General features: G+C 41.8%; 1 protein-coding gene across 2 annotated transcripts; it reads left to right on the top strand.

Annotated features, from left to right (window-relative positions):
• The first annotated feature begins 282 nt into the window (after nucleotides 1–282).
• PLIN2 (perilipin 2) lies at nucleotides 283–17,760 on the top strand. Of its 2 annotated transcripts, XM_060155115.1 has the most exons (9): nucleotides 283–373; nucleotides 1,354–1,404; nucleotides 1,491–1,686; nucleotides 3,338–3,420; nucleotides 4,583–4,868; nucleotides 5,662–5,843; nucleotides 6,754–6,888; nucleotides 7,832–8,122; nucleotides 17,356–17,760. In XM_060155115.1, exons 2-9 carry the CDS (start codon nucleotides 1,375–1,377, stop codon nucleotides 17,494–17,496), a joined length of 1,344 nt encoding a protein of 447 aa, XP_060011098.1. In that variant the 5' UTR covers nucleotides 283–373; nucleotides 1,354–1,374; the 3' UTR covers nucleotides 17,497–17,760. The 2 variants fall into 2 exon arrangements, with proteins under 2 accessions (XP_060011098.1, XP_060011097.1); XM_060155114.1 differs by lacking the exon at nucleotides 17,356–17,760 and having other exon boundaries at nucleotides 7,832–8,890.
• Nucleotides 17,761–20,280: the final 2,520 nt, after the last annotated feature.

The following is a 20,280-nucleotide window of genomic DNA, read 5'->3' as shown; positions in this document are numbered from 1 at the left end:
CAGGTTAGTTACTGTTCGTCTGTCCGCGCGACTCATCTACTGCCTTTTGCAAAACTACAAATCCAGCGTGGGCGCCGGCCGCATTTTTGTCGGGGGAACCCCAGCACCCCTGACCCAGGTAGGGCCCCCCCCGCCACGCCCACCCCGAAAGGGGCCCCCACCCCTGGAGGCGGCCCTGCAGTTGGGGGAGGTGGCGGGACTCGGCCCGGCTTCTGGGGGTCGGGTGTCAGGGAGCCGCCAGTCACGTGGCGCGGGGGCGGGCGCGGGGGCGGGCGCGGGAGGGGGCGGGGTATATAGCCCAGCGCCCGCGGGCCGGGTCTTGTGAACGCCACGCGGACCCGCTGGATCCTGGACTCTGCGCTGCTGCCAGCCGGTGGGTACGCGTCACCTCTGCGGTACCGGTCCATCGCGGCTCGGCCCCCCGCGGGCTCCAGGCTGGACGCTGGCGGCCTCGTGGCGGTTTCCGGGCCCCGGCTGGGAAGGGGCTGTCTGCTGGGCCTGCGCTTTGCAACCTCGCTTTTGTTCCTTGATTCAGGCTACTTTTCTGCCCGCTGCCTTAGTGCGGTTGTAGCTTCTTGGCTTGGTTGCGGGTAACAGTTTCCAGTCGTCCCGAAAGGACGTTATTTAAAAGGAAACGCGTGAGAAAATCGTCTTGAAACAGAATTTTGTGGGGTACGCAGTGACAGACGGGCTATTGGTGCTGGCGTCTGATTTCCGCCTTTAGCGTAGTTCTCATTTCTTGTAAAAGTGGGACCCTTGGCCGGAGGGTGAACTGGTTGGCTCCGAAGTGGTGGGTTCTTAACTTTCCAGCTCTGCTGCTTAGCATTGAGGCTGTTTTGTGTGGCTGTGGGTCGTTGGGGACACTAAATTGACATTTTAAAGCGTCCGGAAAAGTTTCTCATTTCCGCGGAGCACCTCCTTTCTCGTGTGTTTAGTGTCCCCTGAACTAGTTTCAGTTCTTTGACAAAGAAGGAGTAACCACCGCCCCCCACCAAAGTGCTCCGTCTTGATCGTCCTGACTGTACAAGATGTCTTCTACTTGGAATATCTCTTTAGTTTTACCACGGGTTTTAAGTTGATTAGCATTTTTGTGGACAGATATTTATCTTCAAAAGGCATCTCTAATGTTCTGGTGGGGAAAACGAATTGAACATTTTAAGTGGGTGACTTGTACACGTGAGCTTTAAAAACCTTCTTTCAGTTTGCCCAGAGGAAAGCTCTGAGAGCCAGAGGGTGGGAAGAAATGCAGACTAAACTTGAATTTTGCTCTACTTGAAATTAGCATTTGCTTCGGTTGGAGAATGAATTTGGGAGTCTTATTACAGTGTCCTGAACCAAGTTTCTCTTCTGCAGATTTCTTTCTCCAGAAGAAAAATGGCATCTGTTGCAGTTGAACCACAGCCGGTATGATTTATAAATAGCAGTTTCTTGATTCCTTTTCCTCCCCAGTGTGTTTTGGAAGTTAAGCTCTCCCTCCTCCTTGGTTGCAGAGTGTGGTGACAAGGGTGGCCAACCTACCCTTGGTGAGCTCCACATATGACCTCGTCTCCTCGGCTTACATCAGTACGAAGGATCAGTATCCCTACTTGAAGTCTGTGTGTGAGATGGCAGAGAAGGGCGTGAAGACCATCACCTCTGTGGCCGTGATGAGTGCTCTGCCAATCATCCAAAAGCTAGAGCCACAAAGTGAGTTTTGATTTCCCCCTCAAAATTTAGTCCTATGTACTCATCAGGAGTGAGCCCGGAAGCTGGCTTGAATATGGTGAATGCCAGTGTTATGCCTTAAGCACGCATCAGGAATCCTCAGCCTTTCCTGAGACACATGCTGCCTTTCCCGAGAAACTGCCAGGTGACCCTCATTGTTATAGAAGGCCTGCTTCATAACAATGGCAGATGTTATGATATTACAAAAAAAAATCCCCCAGAGATGCTTCTGTGTTGGCAAGTGAGGTCATATGGGGAAAGAGTGAGTGAACTGAAATAGCTGACTTCCTTGGGACTACACAGTATATGTGAACTGCTTTAAGAAAAGAAATAAATAATATCAGCATACAATTCAGTGGCTTTTAATATATTCACAGAGTTGTGTAGGCATCACCATAATCAATTTTAGAACATCTTCATCACCCCGGAAAGAAACCTCGTACCACTTTCTGTTTGGGATGATGAAAAAGTCCTGAAAATGATAGTGGTAATGGTTGCACAATATTGTGAATGAACAGTATCGTGAATGCCTGTGAATTGTACACTTATACTCATTCACAGTCACTCCCCGTCCCCCTCCCCCCACCTTAGGCAACTAGTAATCTACTTTCTGTCTTCATAGATTTGCACATCCTGGACGTGTAATGTAAATTGAATCATAAAATATGTGGTCTTTTGTGACTGGCTAGTTTTCACTTAGCATAATGTTTCCAAGGTTCATCCAAATTGTAGCGTCATATCAGTATTTCATTCCTTTTTAATATGGAATAATTTAATATTTTATTGCAAGGATATATCATATTTTATTCATCAGTTGATGTTCGGGTTGCTTCTACTTTATGCCTATTATGAATAATGAATGCTACTGTGAACACTTGTGCCCAAGTTTTTGTGTGCACATATGTTCTGAATTCTCTCGGGTATATACCTAGGAGTGGAATCTTCAATTTCTCCACATTATGAACTACTTTTGAATATGGGTTTAAATCATTCCCCCAAGTGGTTATGTCGTGGACTTTTAGGATTATAAGAAACCTTTTAGAGATCAGTTTTCCAACTCTGCTACTTCCCAAATGAGTATAGTAGTAGTTCTAGGCTTGGTCATTGCTGGGAGGTGGGGGGAGCTTGGACTAAAATCCGGGTCTTTTTAGGGAGATCCAGGGTGCTGTTAACATACTGTTTCCTGGTGATAACCCAAAGTACACTGCCACCTACTGAATTAAGTGTAGGTGAGGGTTAAACTAGCATGGAGATGCTAATTTTGAGAGTTTTCATATACCTCGTTCCCTGAATGAGGGTTCAGGTGAAGCCTGGCTTCTCCTGGCATTAACCTTAGGGGACAGTTGGTGAGTAAGAGGCTTCTTGGCCAGCATCCTGCTTGGCCTGTCGCTGTCTCTGCTTGCTGCTCCCCCCACCCTTCCCACACCCATATCCTTATTTCCCTGTCAGTAGAAGAAAGTTGCCAGAAACCTGGCAAGAATCTTCTTTCTGAACTAGAGAAACCAGGCAAAGTATTGCATGGTAAATTAAAATGAACATTTTTGCTGTTTTTTTATAGTAAGAATGAAGGCTCAGGATATATATTCACTCTTACCCAGACTGTTAACATTTTCATCGTTTGTGATTCTTCTAGTTGCCGTTGCCAATACCTACGCCTGTAAGGGGCTAGACAGGATTGAGGAGAAACTGCCTATTCTGAATCAGCCGACAAACCAGGTGAGCTTGGACAAGAGTGCTGGGGCTTGCCACCTGGCATTTTTAAGTTTTATCTGTTTAACACAGGCTGTGCAGACCATAAACAGGTAATACTTGTTTGTCCCCTCAACCTTGGATATATTTTTGAAAGAGTAATGATCACTCCCTTACCTCCTGAACTGTTGTCAGGTTGTCTTAAGAAGCAGAGATGAACTATCCACCTTTGGGCTAGAATACCTGTAGTCTGATCTCTACTAAATTTGTGGCTTCATCTCTGTAGGTGAAATGGCTTTCTCAAATCACTGATTCCCATGTGGTACTGGATAAATGCAGAGGTGGTAAATAGAGCCTTTTCTCACTTGGTACCTGAGAGCACATCTAGTAGGATGGAGAACTGACACCTCTACCTGTGTTTTGGCTTGGGGCTGTGTGCATAGGGCCAGGTGTGCACGATACCTATATCTATACTTACAGGCATGCATGAGGGGCTCAGTATAAGCATGTCAGTGTGGAAAATGCCATTTTCTCTAGAGTACTCCTTGTGCCTTAATTACTATAGGTTCATCTAGTGTAAAACAAAAACCAAAAAAACCTTGGGCTTCCCTGGTGGCACAGTGGTTAAGAATCCACCTGCCAATGCAGGGGACACGGGTTCAAGCCCTCGTCCGGGAAGATTCCACATGCTGTGGACCAACTAAGCCCGTGCGCCACAACTACTGAGCTCGTGCGCCACAACTACTGAAGCCCATGTGGCTAGAGCCCGTGCTCTGCAACAAGAGAAGCCACCGCAGTGAGAAGCCCGTGCACTGCAACGAAGAGTAACCCCCGTTTGCCGCAACTAGAGAAAGCCCACGTGCAGCAACGAAGACCCAACGCAGCCAAAAATAAAATAAATTTTAAAAATAAATAAATAAATTAAGAAAAAAAACTTGACAAATTGACAGATTTTTTATGTTTCCCTCATTTGGTCCTCCAACAACCCTTGAGTGGTGGCAAGTAGGGTACGTATACCTGATAAGGAAATTGAGGCTCATCAACTCTCAGTGGCTTGTCTAAGACCTACAACTAGAAAGTAAAAGGGCCAGATTCATTCTTTAACTCTTCAACTATGCTACCTTAGTTAAGAACTTAACTAGGTTTTTATGCTTCTCACCAGCCAAATGATCTGCCTTTTTCCCTGTAGGTTGTGGCCAATGCCAAAGGAGCTATGACTGGGGCAAAAGATGCTGTGACGACTACTATGACTGGGGCCAAGGATTCTGTGGCCAACACAATCACTGGGGTGGTGGACAAGACCAAAGGAACAGTGACTGGCAGTGTGGAGAAGACCAAATCCGTGGTCAGTGGCGGCATTAACATAGTCCTAGGAAGTCGGATGATGCAGCTGGTGAGCAGTGGAGTAGAAAATGCGCTCACCAAATCAGAGCTGCTGGTAGACCAGTACCTCCCTCTCACCAAGGATGAACTAGGTAATTGGATTTTTTTTCTTGAAATAATGTTTTACATTTTTTTTTTTTTTTTGTCTCTGCCATGCAGCTTGTGGGCTCTCAGTTCCCCGACCAGGGATTGAGCCCGGGCCATGGCAGTGGAAGCCCAGAATCCTAACCACTAGGCCACCAGGGAACTCCCAATGTTTTATATCTTAAAGCAATCTTTCTAAACAGCTTTATTGAGATATACTTTTATATACCAAAAAATTCACCTTTTTTCATTCTAAATTTACAGTTACATAACCATCATAATCCAGTTATACAATTTCTATCACCCCCAAAGATAAAAGATCCTTCATGCCTGTTGGCAGTCAGTCTCCATCCCCCCACCACCCCCACTGTCTGAGCAACCACTAATCTTTCTGTCCCTATAGTTTTCCTTCTTAAGTCACTCTTAAGTTTCACACTGAGTTGTACGTAGTAAGTCTTGAAACTTCGGGAGAGATTAGCCTAGAGAAATACTTTCTATAAATGGATTGTCCTTAATGGGCTGCTGTATAGAATCATTAAAGATTTAGTGCTCACTCTGTGCCAGGTAAGAAGCTCTAGTGGGAAGAGACCTGTGTAGGTGACATGTGTCACATATAGGGATGTGTTCTGGGCTGCTAAGCCCAGCAGCAGACATGAGGCATCTTGGGAAGAGGGGTGCATGATTGCTAGATGGGTGAGTGGAATCAACAAAGTCAAGATCCAGGTTAGATTCCAGGCCTTGTCACTTAGAGCTGTGATCCTGGACCTTTTTTTTTTTTTGGTCACTTCTATGTAACTTCAGAAAAAGAAGCCAAAAAAGTGGAAGGATTTGATCCTGTTCAGAAGCCAAGTTATTATATCAGACTGGGATCCCTGTCCACCAAGCTCCGCTCATGGGCCTACCAGCAGGCCCTCAGCAGGGTTAAAGAAGCTAAGCAGAAAAGCCAAGAGACCATTTCTCAGCTCCATTCCACTGTCAACCTGGTGAGTACAACTTCCTTTAAAGGTATCTGAAGTGAGTTCATTTATCTCGAGGATTGGGAGTAGACATATCATGAAATGCAAGAATTTTAATCTTACCACATGAACAATCCAATAGAAAAATGGGCAAAGAGTATCCAGAAAACTCGCAGAAAAAAGAAAGTATAAATAGCTGAAATATCAATATATGCAGTGGCATTAATCTTACTCAGAGGGGTCAAATTACTGATTCCGGTTTTGTCCAATGGCACTGGCAAAGTTAGATGCTGTGGGCGATGGTGTAGAGAAAGAGCAGTACTTGTGTTTTTGTACTTCCAGAGGATTCAAGGGGCTCTTGTAGGAAAGTTACAGACACACCTATGCCTGGAGCAGCTTTCCTTCTAGAAACCTATCTTACAGATAAGTATATTTGCTCAGAATTGCAAAAGAGTATAAACAGTGCACATCAACTAATAGGGGACTGATTACATTGATACATCACAAAAGACTACTGTGTAGCCATTAAGGATTACCAAGTTACAGAACAGTATGTATTGTATGGCCATTAGAAACCAGTTTATTCTTGGAAGGGGAAGTAGGTGGCTGGCAACAGGGAAGAGGAAGTTCGAGTTCCTTTCTCTTTTGTAATTTTATATTTTACACGTATTGAATTTCAGTTGCCTTGCCTATGTTAAACTGGAGGTAAATTGGAGACAGTGGTTTAATAATTAAATAAAAGGCGATAAGTACTATGACTGCTTGGTTGACTTACACATATTGATAACAAATAACAATGCTATCAGGGATAGGTCTCCTTAAAAACCAAGAATTTCTGTAAGAGCTGATGTTGGCTGATTTACATCATGGATCTGAGAACAGGCTAACAAGAAGGTCTGACTAGTTTGTTCCTTTGTCTTCTTTCAACGTGTTGTAGATTGAATTTGCCAGGAAGAATGTGCATGATGCCAACCAGAAAATTCAGGGTGCTCAGGATAAGCTCTATCTGTCCTGGCTGGAGTGGAAGAGAAGCATCGGATATGACGATACAGATGAGTCCCACTGTGCTGAGGTGAGACAACTGGGACAGAGTCATCCACTACAGCTTCTGAAGACGTTCTTACTATTAAAACTTCTTATTAGAAACTTACTAATAAGTTTCTTATTATTCCTCTTAGAATACTCTATCAAAAGTTTGAACAATACAGTATACATAGGTTGCCTGTTATGTGACCGAAAAGCAAAAATGTGCAACTTTATCTAACAATTTACAGATAGGCATATTGTCCCTATCAGGATACAACTAATTGAGAAACACGAGCATTGCCCTTACAATGGCTATAGACTAAGTGAATATAGGCATCTTTACTGTCATAGTGGTTTTTTGATAGCATAAATATAGTTGCTATGAGAATACTACATAGGAAGGGTACTAACTCAACCTTGGAGTGAGGATGGGTGAGTCAGATGGTTTGCTGGAAGAGATGAGTGGTAAGCTGAGACCTAAGGGGTGAATAAACTAGGTGAAAAGGCAATAAGGGGATGAATGTTCCAGACAGAAGAAATAGCATATTGTAGCCCTAGAACGTGGTCCTTTGCATTCCAAAAGCTAGTATGCATTTGCCCTTGAAATCAATATTAACTGTTTGTTCATATCATATCTCACTTGAGGAGAGAATATCTAAGTTGCCCTACTAATATGGAGTGTATTTTCCTTCTGTCCGGTCTCCCCTGTTAGGTTTCTTCAGCTTAAGACCATGAACTTTGAAGACTCAGGCACTAGTTCAAATCCACACTCCAGCTGTTAACTGGGGCATGTTATTTCAACTCTAAGCTTATGTTCATGTTTATGAAATGCGAAATAATGCTGCTTCACTCAGGGTTGTTATGAGGATTTTAAAAAGTTAAAGAATCCACATGTGTGGTGGATGTATAACCAGCTGACTGTAAGTGAACTAATTCATACATAGGACTGTTGGATCCACTGCTAATTCTTAAACTTGTCTTATTTGCAGCACATAGAGTCACGTACTCTTGCTATTGCCCGAAACCTGACTCAGCAGCTCCAGACCACATGCCACACCCTCCTGTCCAACATCCAAGGGTTACCACAGAACATCCAAGATCAGGCCAACCACTTGGGGGTGATGGCTGGTGACATCTACTCAGTGTTTCGCAACGTTGCCTCCTTTAAGGAAGTGTCTGACGGCCTCCTCGCTTCCAGCAAGGGGCAGCTGCAGAAAATGAAGGAGTCTTTAGATGATGTGATGGATTATCTTGTTAACAACACACCCCTCAACTGGCTGGTAGGTCCCTTTTATCCTCAGGTGGCTGAGTCTCAGAGTGCTCAGGCCCAAGGTACAGCCAGGAGGCCCGGCAGCCTGAGCGCAACACACATTACACCTGTCCCTGTCAGCAGTGCACAGGGCAGCCAGCCAGATGACCCCTCCTCTTACGTTGAAACCTGCTAGACAACTCTGAAGTGGGAAAGCAGCTATCGAGAAAAAAAGGTCCTCTATTGTAGTCATTGCCAACTGGATTAAGAGCTTTAAAGTTTCTACTTTAACGGATGAGTTCTGTTGTTTACTTGGCTGGAAAGAAAAGAATGATAGACTGTTCAGAGCCTATCCAGAACTCACAAAATGTCCCAGTGCATTTATGGCCTCATTCTGTTGCCACTGTTGCTGTCTGTTTGTATTGAATAAAAACACCTTTATGTGGGCTGTTGTATGAACTGGTGTCTGCTCTGGTTTGGTCTGAGCAGGCCTCAGCACTGGTTTGTCTCACAATGCATGCTTGTGCACCCTGAGTTTTTTATTTTTCATAAAGGAATGCCCCCTTTGAATTCAATAAAATTCACTGCAGAATAGATCACTTTTATGCTGTGTGTTACATGTGCTTTTAGTGTGGCTTTCTTGGAACTGCTTTGCCTGCATGACAGGGTTATTAATACACATGAATTCAAATGGGCTGTTGGGGAATTTGTAATAACATTGGAAGACTAATGTTAAAAATGGAATGTTTGATAACAGGTTTTAAACAAATTAAAAGCTAATGTTCCTGTAAGAATTTTATTAGGTGGTGGTGGTTCCTTTCATTTGCCCATTTACTGGACCCCTGAGAACAGGTTTTTAAACTAGCAGAAGGAGCCACTTATGACTGACTGCCTTGCTGAAGTGAAATCAGAGCTGAGAGGAAGCAGTGACTCTTTGCAGCAGTCTCACGTAAAGATAGCAATATTTCTTGCCAAGGGGCCATCTAACGTGTAAGGAATGAGATTGTTCAGTGTCCAGTCTCAGCTGGACTTAAGGTACCATGTTGTCACATTGGGAGAAATCACTAACCTCAGTTGTGGGTGAAATGCCTTTAGAAGACCACATGAGAATAATTAGAAAAAAAAGACTTCGGACCCCCTGTAGAAAAGGGTTCTTCCTACCTCCTACCTAGGGTGTCCAGACTTCTAATCCCCTTAATGTGGGTTAATTATTTAGGAAATACGGATCTCCTCATGACAAAGCTGCAGTATGCCAAACCTTTTCAAAAAAGCCAGTCTTAGAACTCGTGAAATAGAGCTGCCTGCTTCTACGTGTCCTGCCCTTCAGCAGAACTGAAGTCTAAGTCAAATTTGTCTCCTCTTTCTACCCTGCTTCACCCCTGTCTCCCCATGAAAACGAGGAAGCAGCGTATAACTTTACATGGACTTCTGTGAATAAACTTATCAAAGCTTACTAAGTTAGAGAAATAAATTTTTTCCCCTTGAGGTAGCTCCAGGAATCAGTAAACATGTGAGCTCAGTTGGAGGGACTCCCTGAGATACTTGAAGCTAAGGAACCTCTGGTTTCTGGGACGGTGGACTGTCAATGATTTATGGGCTTCCAGGGTGGAACCAATCCATGCACTGGCCTGCCCATCCCTAGTGACTGGTTTTTCTAGAGACTCTGCCTCTTAAAAAAAATTTTTTTTTATTCGTCCTAATTGGATGTGATCCTGCTGTCATTTGCCTCAAAACTTCAAGGCTGGTATTTTGTGGTTGATTCTAAATGGTTGGAAAATTTATATACTACAGCTGTACACAGACTTTCTTATACTGAACATAAACCTTTGTGTTTCCCCTTCATAAGAGTTATAGTACCTACTGAATTGCTTACGAAAAAGAGACTGTTCTCAAAGCTGTTCTTCATGAGCGAGACAGAATATAAAGAGACCTTAGTTTCTAGAAGAATACCACTGCCCTTGGTTTTGTCTGTCTGACTCTGTGTCTCAAGTTTGTGCCTACACGCATTTCATTTTGTTGTCAACATGTCTCAGAATTTGTGGTGTCCTCGTTTTATTGTTGCATAAACTGGCAGTTTTAGTTTAACAAACTTTTTCCCAAAGAGGACAATTATTTAGAGGGGAAAAAAGCTGACTAAGCCTAGCACAGTCTATAATTACGGCAGGTTCTTGAATATTTGGCTACATGAAGCCTGGCATAGTGTGCCTGAGTGTACAAACCTACTTCTTTCCTTTGCATGTAATTATAATGTGAACTTTCTAATTAGTTCTGGGCAAAAAAAGGAACATGGTATATATTAGCCATTAATGTCTTAGCCTTAGTTTTATCATCTGTAAAGTAAAATTAGTGATGTTTTTCAACAGATGGAAGTGAAGTGTTTGAGGATGGGGTGTCTTTCTATTTTGCACTAGTCATGAGGATACCTTCTGTGGGACAGTGACACATAGTGTTTTTAACTGGCCAGTTCCAGAGTGAGTAGTGAGTATATAATATCAGATCATGATTGGGAAAATATATCCACTTTGATAAGGCATGATAGATATTGAAGGAATAATGAAGTGAAACAGGAAAAACTGAAATTTGGTTTACCTGAGATATCTCTTTTAGAGTATCATTTAGCTCATGGAGATGACTGGTGAGGGAAGGAGGAATAAGGAGAAGGATAGATATTTGTGCACAGATCTAAGAAATGGCATCTAAATGATGCCTGGGGGAGCAGGTGGGGGATGGAAAGGAGGACTCTTGCCAGCCTGACCTTCCTGGGCTCTCGTGGACTTGAGACTGGGCCAGCTGGGCCTCAGTCCTGATCCAGCTCCAGGAGTGACGTAGCACAGAGGCCTGCATGGGTGATGGTCTTGTGAGATGTCCCTGCCTTATAAACCAAGGTATTTGTTGCTTGTATCTCAAAGGGCAATACCTTCATGCTGTAAGTGTCCACCTTCCCCAAAGATATCCTATAATGTAGGATATCCTATCATATTTTCACAGTTGCTATTTAGTAAGGAAAAGATGCTGGATAATTCCACTGTTGGATGTCTAAGTTCCCAGGCTATCCTGGAGCAGCCTACTTCATCTGAAAGATGGAGAAACTGGAAAGGAAATAGTATCGGACTATTGGCAGAGAAGGAGAAGAATAAGAAGTCATATCAGGCTTGAGGTCAACTTAGACCAAAGAAAGATGTTTTATGGTATCTTTCCTGTTCCCCTTGCTTACCTTTTGAGATTCTGATGCCATACCCTCATGTTTGAGAAGCTACCAATTGCTAGAAGAAAGTGTGTCAACTGGACCCTTACTGGGATAGGTTCAGGTCGTATTTTTAGGGCTGGTTGGGGTTGAGGCCTTCTTGTTCACTATCCAGGGGTTGCTGAGCAGAGGCTGGGTGCTCAAGTGGAAAAGGCAGACTAGGAATATCACACCCTCAATTGATGATAAGGTAGTAAGAGGCAGGCAGCCCATGGCCCTGTTGAATTTGACAGGTGAGATTGCTGATTAACACAACGCATCTTTAGTTGTTAAGATTGTCAGGAAGATGGCTAAGTGGAATGATAGGGTGGCAGTGTGAAAGCACAGTGTTTGGGGGAGGGGAGACAATTGCCTGGGATTTCTCCTCCATGCTTAACTTGGTTAAACTGGGCCTACAGATTAGAGAGAAATGGGATATAATGAAAGGTTTTAAGTCTCACAGAGGAGCCTCGTCTTGTTGTAGAATAGACCTAGGTTGTTTAGTTTGGTACAGATTTTATGAAAGTGCTGTTTGAGAGAGCCATATTAACGACATGAGAGCCATATCATAATATCTATGTTTTTGGCTAACACTGAAAAAAATGTTTTCTAGAATTTAAGAAAGTGAGGAAGGTAGTAGATAGTGTTGTTAATTGATATTTTACAGGAGTAATGAATAGTTTAAATGGTGCTTTTGTGTAAATGTCAGTGATGAAGAAATGGTTACCATGTAAATTATTTTTTCATTTCTCTTGGGTATATACCTAGGAGTAGAATTACTAGTGGGTCATATGGTCACTCTATGTTTAATTGTTTGAGGAACTGCCAGACTGTTTTCCGAAGTGGCTGCACCATCTTACTTTCCCACCAGTAGTACATGAGGGTTTTGATTTCTCCATATCCTCGCCTACACCTGTTATCTGACTTTTTGATTCTAGCCGACCATTTTTTTTCTTTATTTTTTTCTAGCCAACCAGTTAAATTATAACTTAGCATTAATAGGAGTAGATGTTGAATAGTATGAATCAAGCACTTTTCCCTTTTTGTTGTCTACTCAGGTTAGAGCACAGGACAACTCAGTAAGGAGGTAGCTAATGTATCTATCAGACTGACTCCCTTGTATGAAATGGCCCTAGTGAGCTCTCAGCATGGATAAAACCATGCCGTCTGTCAGTGAGCATTCCTCTGCCCTCTTTATCTATGCCAGGGATTATCAACTGGGGACACTGATGAAATGCAGATTCCTGGGTTCCACCCCTACAGAATCTGGTTAGTAGGTCTGGAGGTAGTACCAGGCATCTGCACTTTAAAAAAGCATCGCTTAAAAAAAAAGAAAAAAAAGACATCCTAGGTGATTCTAATGCAGGTGGTCCAACGATCATACTTTCAGAAATGAAGGAAACAGGAAACAAATGATTTTAATCTGAAACAAAGATAGGGCTAGGGTTACCAACAGTCCTACTCTTTCCAAACAAGAAATCTGGTGTGGGCTCCATAAAATGTCTTACTTTAAAAAGAGCTGCACGACTTCCCTGGTGGCACAGTGGTTAAGACTCTGCACTCCCAAGGCAGGGGGCCTGGGTTTGATCCCTGGCCAGGGAACTAGATCCCACATGCATGGTGCAACTTGCATGCCACAACTAAGGATCCCACATGCTGCAACTAAGGAGCCCACGTGCTGCAACTAAGGAGCCCGCCTGCCACAACTAAGACCTGACGCAACCAAAATAAATAAATTAATTAATAAATTTAAAAAAAAGAGCTACTCTTAATTTACTTTAGTTAACAAGACCCTTGGGAATTCCCTGGTGGTCCAGTGGTTAGGACTCTGCACTTTCACTGCTGAGCCTGGTCAGGGAGCTAAGATCCCACAAGCCACGCAATGTGGCCCAAAAAAAATAATAATAAAAACAAAATTTAACAAGACCCTTGGTGTAGACTCCATAAAATGTCATTTTAGAAAGACCTACTCTAATTTACCTTAATTTTAAAAATTTTGTATTGAAGTATAGTTTACAATATTAGTTTCAGGTGTACAACATAGTGATTCGAAGTTTTTGTACATTACACACCATACAAAGTTATTATAAAACATTGACTATATTCCCTGTGATGTACATTATATCCCTGTGACTTATTTATTTTATAACTGCTAGTTTGTACCTCTTAATCCCCTTCATCCCTCTCCCCTCTGGCAACCACTGGTTTGTTCTCTTTATCTGTTTCTGTTTTGTTACATTTGTTCATTTATTTTATAGATTCTACATATAAGTGATATCATGCAGTATTTGTCTTTCTCTGTCTGACTTACTTCACTTAGCATAATACCCTCCAGGTCTATCCATGTTGTTGCAGATGGCAAGATTTCATACTTCTTTTTTATGGCTAATATTCCATTGTGTGTGTGTGTGTGTCTATCCATTCATCTGTTGATGGGCACTTAGGTCGCTTCCATATCTTGGCTATTGTAAATAATGCTGCTATGAACATTGGGATGCATATATATTTTCATTTTATTCAGATAAATACCCAGAGGTGGAATTTCAGGATGTATGGTAGTTCAATTGTTAATTAAAAAAAAATATTTATTTATTTGGCCACGTTGGGTCTTAGTTGCGGCAGGCGGGATCTTCCTTGCAGCATGTGGGATCTTTTTAGTTGTGGCATGTAGGATCTAGTTCCCTGACTAGGGATCGAACCCAGGCCCCTGCATTGGGAGCAAGGAGTCTTAACCACTGGACCATGAGGAGAGTCCCTAATTGTTAATTTTTTGAGTAATCTCCATACTGTTTTCCATAGTGGCTGCACCAGTTTACATTCTCTTCAACAGGGCATGAGGGGTCCCTTTTCTTCACATCTTTGCCAACACTTGTTATTTTTTGTCTTTTTGATGATAACTATTCTGACAGGTGTGAAGTGATACCTCATTGTGGTTTTTCTTTTTAATAAATTTATTTCTTTTTAATTTATTTTATTTTTGGCTGCACTGGGCCTTCGTTGCTGCCAGCAGGCTTTCTCTAATTGCAGCGAGCAGGGGCTACTCTTCCCCTTGCGGTGCGCAGGCTTCTCATTGTGGTGGCTTCTCTTGTTGCAGAGCACAGGCTCCAGGCGTGCGGGCTTCAGTAGTTGTGGCATGCTGGCTCAGTAGTTGTGGCTCGTGGGCTCTAGAGCACAGGCTCAGTAGTTGTGGCGCACGGGCTTAGTTGCTCTGCGGCATGTGGGATCTTCCCAGACCAGGGCTCGATGCCGTGTCCCCTGCATTGACAGGCAGATTCTTAACCACTGCGCCAGCAGGGAAGCTCTCTCATTGTGGTTTTGATTTGCATTTCTCTGATGGTTAATGATGTTGAGCACTTTTTCCTACACCTGTTGGCCATCTGTATGTCTTTGGGAAAATGCCAATTCAGGGCCTCTGCCCATTTCTTAATTGGATTTTTGGCTTTTTGATATTGAGTTACTGTCTGAGTTTTTCCTGTATTTTGGATATTAACCCCTATGGGACATATCATTTGTAAGTATCTTCTCCCATTCAGCAGGTTGCCTTTTCATTTTGTTGAAGGTTTCCTTCACTGTGCAGAAGCTTTTTAGTTTGATTTGGTCCCATTTATTTTTGCTTTTGTTGTCCTTGCCTGAGGAGACAGATAAAAAAATATATATATTACTGAGACTAATGTCAAGGAGTGTGTATTGCCTATGTTTTCTTCTGGGAGTTTTATGCAAATTAGAAAATGGCACCTTATCCTCAACACTTGTAGTGCCACCTTCTGGAAAATTGTCATAATAAATACAGGAATCAGTGAAGTTTATGAATGAGTGGTGCCCCCTTATGGTTGTATGGTGAACAACCTGCAAAAATTATGCAACTCCCTGGAACCCTGGCATGGTCACTTGGTTTTCTTGAAAAGAGTGTCCTTGCAGGGAGGGACTATGGTTATTTCAGCAAGCATGTGATTCTGAGTTTGGCCTCAGAATGCCTCATGGGCATTCTTAGCAAGAGACTCCTTACACTCTTTCTTTGATGGTCCAAACTATTGTTGTTTATGTCAATGGAAAAGGAATTTATCTTACAAATCTGTGAAGTGATTTCTCTTGTGCCACATTTCTAAAAACCCTATGAAGATGGTCAGGCACAACCACTACATTTTAAATTAAACTCACCACGGAAACTTGATAGACTGTGGCTACTTCTTAGCTGCTCCACCCTCCCCTATTTCCTTCCCAGCCCCCCAAATAGGTTTTGGTGATGGTCCTGAATAATGAAAATTATATACTCTGATTCATTCTGGATATATGGAAGATGAATTATCCATATGGCTCTCCTAAATCATCTCAAGGACTAGAGCTACATTTTTGATGGTTGGTGAGGCTTTTTTCCTAAATCCTAAGTGTGGAATCTCCAATCTTCTGCAAAGAACTCTACTTTACGCCAGTAGTTACCTGATCTATAGGCGATTTTGGAGGTTTGTGTGTGTAAGAGGGTGGTATTTAAGAAACTGAAGAGAATGAAATTTATTGAGCACCTTTTACAAGCTAGGCGTATACTATCTTTACTCCTCATTTGCAATGCAATCAATTTGGTATTTTCCTCACTTGACAGGTGAGGAAACGGAGGTTGAAAAGAGTTAAGTAGAAGAGTGGGGATTTAGTCCAATGTCTTACTGATGTCAAAGTGCTTATTTTTTCCTTTCTAGCCACTGATAGGAGACAACTGCTGCTTGCTTCCTTATCTGGGATCCAGAAAATCCCTCTCTCTATATCTTCTTGTGTTATAGCTTCCTGTTCTATTTTACATTTATTAAAAACAGAGTGATAATGGATGTTAAAATATACATTTAATAGAAATAGATCCGAACAGAGAGCTAAGCAAGGTACATCTTTTAACTTAAAAAGGCTAAAATTGCAATAGTTGACTTGCCTGGGTAATGCCCTGAATCAATTTATATAAGCAGTGTTGGCTTTTGTGGATGTCAGATTGGGTATAATCTTTGAAAAGTGAACATTCATGAAGATCTAGAATGTAGGTTGATCTCCCCAAATAGAAAGCTCAGGAATAAATAGTGGAAGTGTTTACCTCAGACCAGACAGTCCTCTGAGCTCCTGAGTTCTTACGGAAAAGTGCAATAACGGCCACAAACAGCCAGGTAAGGGGCCCAAGAAAAAGCAAGATTCTCGCTTCGTGTTTTGTTTTGTTTTTTAACTGTTTTTAAAAATTGTGGTCAAATATACATACCATCAAGGGTACCATTTTAGCCATCTTCTTAAGCGTACATTTGTAGTGTTGTGCAGCCATCACCACTATCCATTTCCAGAACTTTATTAGCATCCCAAGCATAAACCCATTAGACAATAATTCCTCATTTTCCCTTCTGTCTATTTTTCGATGGATATTTTTTGTTGTTGTTACTGTTAGTTTTTTTGCCTCTATCAGGTAATCAGCTAATTTTTTCCTCTGCTATCAAGATTCAGCCTTCAGTAACTTGTTATACCTTACTAATTTTCTGCTTCTAATCTTCTGTTGGTTAAGAAATATTACTTGGCTTATCAAAATGGTATGCAAAGTAACGGTTAATAGAACTTCTTATCCCTAAAAGCCTTTCCTATGCAGAGAAGAGCTAGGGCTTTGTGATGGCTCTTTCAACTATTCAAAGACCTTTTTGCTTCCTTAGTTCCTAGACACTTCCCAAAGGGTTTATAGGATGGAAAATCAAACTTATGGAAAAGAGGAGTATTATTGGTTTTAAGAGAATAATAGATAAATAGACAGATGAATAACCAGAAATGCTTTATAGCTTGTAGTTTCAAAAGCTTTCATATAATTCCTTCTACCACTAGTTGGTTTCCTTTTAAAGAGAAGTTTCCTTAGTGCTTTTATAATATGAGTGAATTGTGGAAATAAGACTATAAACATATCGAAGACAGCATAGTTATGGACAAAGTGAGGTTCATGCACATGCAGTAATTTATGTTTCTAAGAGCTCACCTGGACTTGACAACTCACTTCATTAGTGTTTGTTTTAATATCCAAGATTCTTCTTTTACAGGTACTAGATTTCAGTGTCACAGACTTGACATCTGAGACTGATGAAATTCCAGATATTATAGCTTTGGAAGAGGAGGATGGACCAAGTCATTCACATGCCAATTGCCCTCAGCCTTCTCAGGGCAAAATGTTGAATAACTAATAAGAAAAATCTCCTTTTGCTGAATACACAGTTTGTGTCACATTAAATTTCATGTTTGCTCATGTGTTTATTCCTGTGGCTTTGGGGATTAATCTATTGGGAGTTAATCTGTTTTTTGGCTACTTGGTCTTAATTGGTAATGAAACTCTGATTGACCCAAACTTCTGTAAAAGAGTCTCGTTCTGCATCATATATTATTTTATATAATTCTTCAAAGTTTAATCTTTGAAATGCCTATAATAAAAATGGGCTTATAATCTTGAATCAGAGTGTTTTTTTTAAACACTGATATAGTGGACTTCTTTTTTCCTCCCAGGATTCATTCCTGTTTCTTCTGGTAACAGCACCTTTATGTTTTTTTTGGGGATGTGGTCTCAGTGCATCTGCTAGTCAAGGTCTTTTTGCTTTCCCCTGGCCTAGGGGGTAGGCATATGACTAAAAAACAGGTCACTTGGGAGGAAGCATATCATGATGGGTAAAGGTTCAGACTCTGGATTCCAATCTTGGCTCTTCTACTTTCTAGTTATGTTACTTTAAACAAATAACTTAGTTTCTCTGTACCTCAATTTCCTCATCTGTAAAATAAGGATAATAGTAGGTTTGTTATGAAGAATAAATAAACATTTATAAAATCTTAGAGCAATGCCTGGCACAGAACAACATTAAATAAGTATTAGTTAAATAAATTGTAGAAACAATGGCCAAACCAGTATTGAGGAGCACCCCCAGTGTCCAGATTGTAATTCTTTTTCATTTGTCAGAAAGAGGTATTGTAATACCTTTTCCCACTAAAAGAAATCAGTGCTTCTTGGAGAAATGGCTGATTCCAGGTGTGAGGCAGGAAATGTACAAAATGAGCCTTGAACTTCTTGCTATTTCAGATAGAAAAGAAGCTGATTTATTGGGAGAGTTTCCATTAATTGGTTCCATTAATTGGAAGAGGTTCCAATTAACTAAGGATGGGACAATCTGAACTTCAATAGGGATAATAATTGCAATAGATTGAACCCCATCAAATATGAACCCCATCAAAATCTAAATATATCTCTATCTATATAAACAACCTAATTGGTCACTTTCAGGGGATGATAGCAAACCAATTATTATCTTGAAAACTGGTAAATAAAATGAAAGAATCGGGACTTCCCTGGTGGTGCAGTGGTTGAGACTCCGCACTCCCAATGCAGGGGGCCCGTGTTCATTCCTTGGTCCAGGAACTAGATCCCACATGCATGCCACAACTAAGAGTTTGCATGCTGCAACTAAGGGTTCGCATGCCACAACTAAGGGGCCCTCGAGCTGCAACTAAGGAGTCCACCTGCTGCAACTAAGACCTGATGCAACCAAATAAATAAATAAATAAATAAACAAATATATAAAAAAAGAAAAGATTAGGGCTGGAGGTACAGTTTAAAAAAAAATAAAATGAAAGAATCAAGAATTTATCCTTTTTGGGAATTCCCTGGCAGTCCAGTGGTTAGGACTCTGTACTTCCACTGCAGGGGGTGCAGGTTCCAGGAACTAGGATCCTGCAAGCCGCACATGGTGTGGCAAAAAAAATTAAAAAAGAATTTATCCTTCTTTATGTCTTCATCACTAGGTAAACAAATAGTAAATGAGGAAAAATCTCTCTCATAAAAGTATTCCTTCTGACAAATGAAAAAGACATGATATCTTAGTCAGTTAGGACTGCTATAACCAATTACCTTAGACTGAGTGGTTTAAACAACAAACATTTATTTCTCACAGTTCTGGAGGCTGGAAGTCTGAGATCAGGGTGCCGGCAGAGTCAGGTTTTGGTGAGGGCCCCCTTCTGGGTTGCAGAGAGTTGACTTCTCTTTGTATCATCACATGGTGAAAAGAGCAGAGAGAGGAAGCAAACCCTCTTGTGACTCTTATAGTTCTATGCATGAGGGCTTCACCCTTATGACTGCATCTAATCCTAATTACCTCCCAAAGACCCAACCTTCTAATACCATCACATTGAGCAATAGGGTTTCAACATATGAATTTGGCGGGGGGGGGGACACAAACATTCAGCCCATAACAAATGACAAATGAGAATTTCAACATTTTGCAATCACCTGTGAATAATGGATCTAAGCACTTAGCATTATTGCTTGTCAATGGCATAAACAGAGATATTACATATTTCCTGATGAAAAAGCATATACCAACCATCATCTAATCTTGCCAAAGTGATCATACATGAGTCCAATCAATCCTCTGGATCCAGGTGCCAATTTGAACAAAGTACAGAGGACAGGGACAGTGGAACATGTTGAACTGTACCATGAGGATGCAATCAGTGAAACCCAGACTAGGGGATATTATTCAGGTCAAATAGCCCTGGTTCTTCAACAGATTAATTGTAAGAAAAAGGGGAGGGGGAATGAGAAAAATGTGTAATTAAATTATATTATTAAAAACAAACAAAAAGATACATGCACTCCAATGTTTATTGCAACACTATTTACAGTAGCCAGGACATGGAAGCAACCTAAATGTCCATCAACAGAGGAATGGATAAAGAAAATATGGTACTTGGGGCTTCCCTGGTGGCGCAGTGGTTGGGAGTCCGCCTGCCAATGCAAGGGACACGGGTTCGAGCCCTGGTCTGGGAGGATCCCACATGCTGCAGAGCGGCTGGGCCTATGTGCCACGTCTACTGAGCCTGTGCTCTAGAGCCTGCGTGCCCCAACTGCTGAGGCCCACGCACCTGGAGCCTGTGCTCCACAATGGGAGAAGCCACCGCAGTGAGAAGCCCGCACACTGCAACAGAGA

The sequence above is a fragment of the Lagenorhynchus albirostris genome, chromosome 7 (genome assembly GCF_949774975.1).
Source record: "Lagenorhynchus albirostris chromosome 7, mLagAlb1.1, whole genome shotgun sequence".
Lineage (NCBI taxonomy): Eukaryota > Metazoa > Chordata > Mammalia > Artiodactyla > Delphinidae > Lagenorhynchus > Lagenorhynchus albirostris.
Note: the sequence above shows the minus strand (reverse complement) of the source record. Positions and strands in the feature narration are given on the sequence as shown.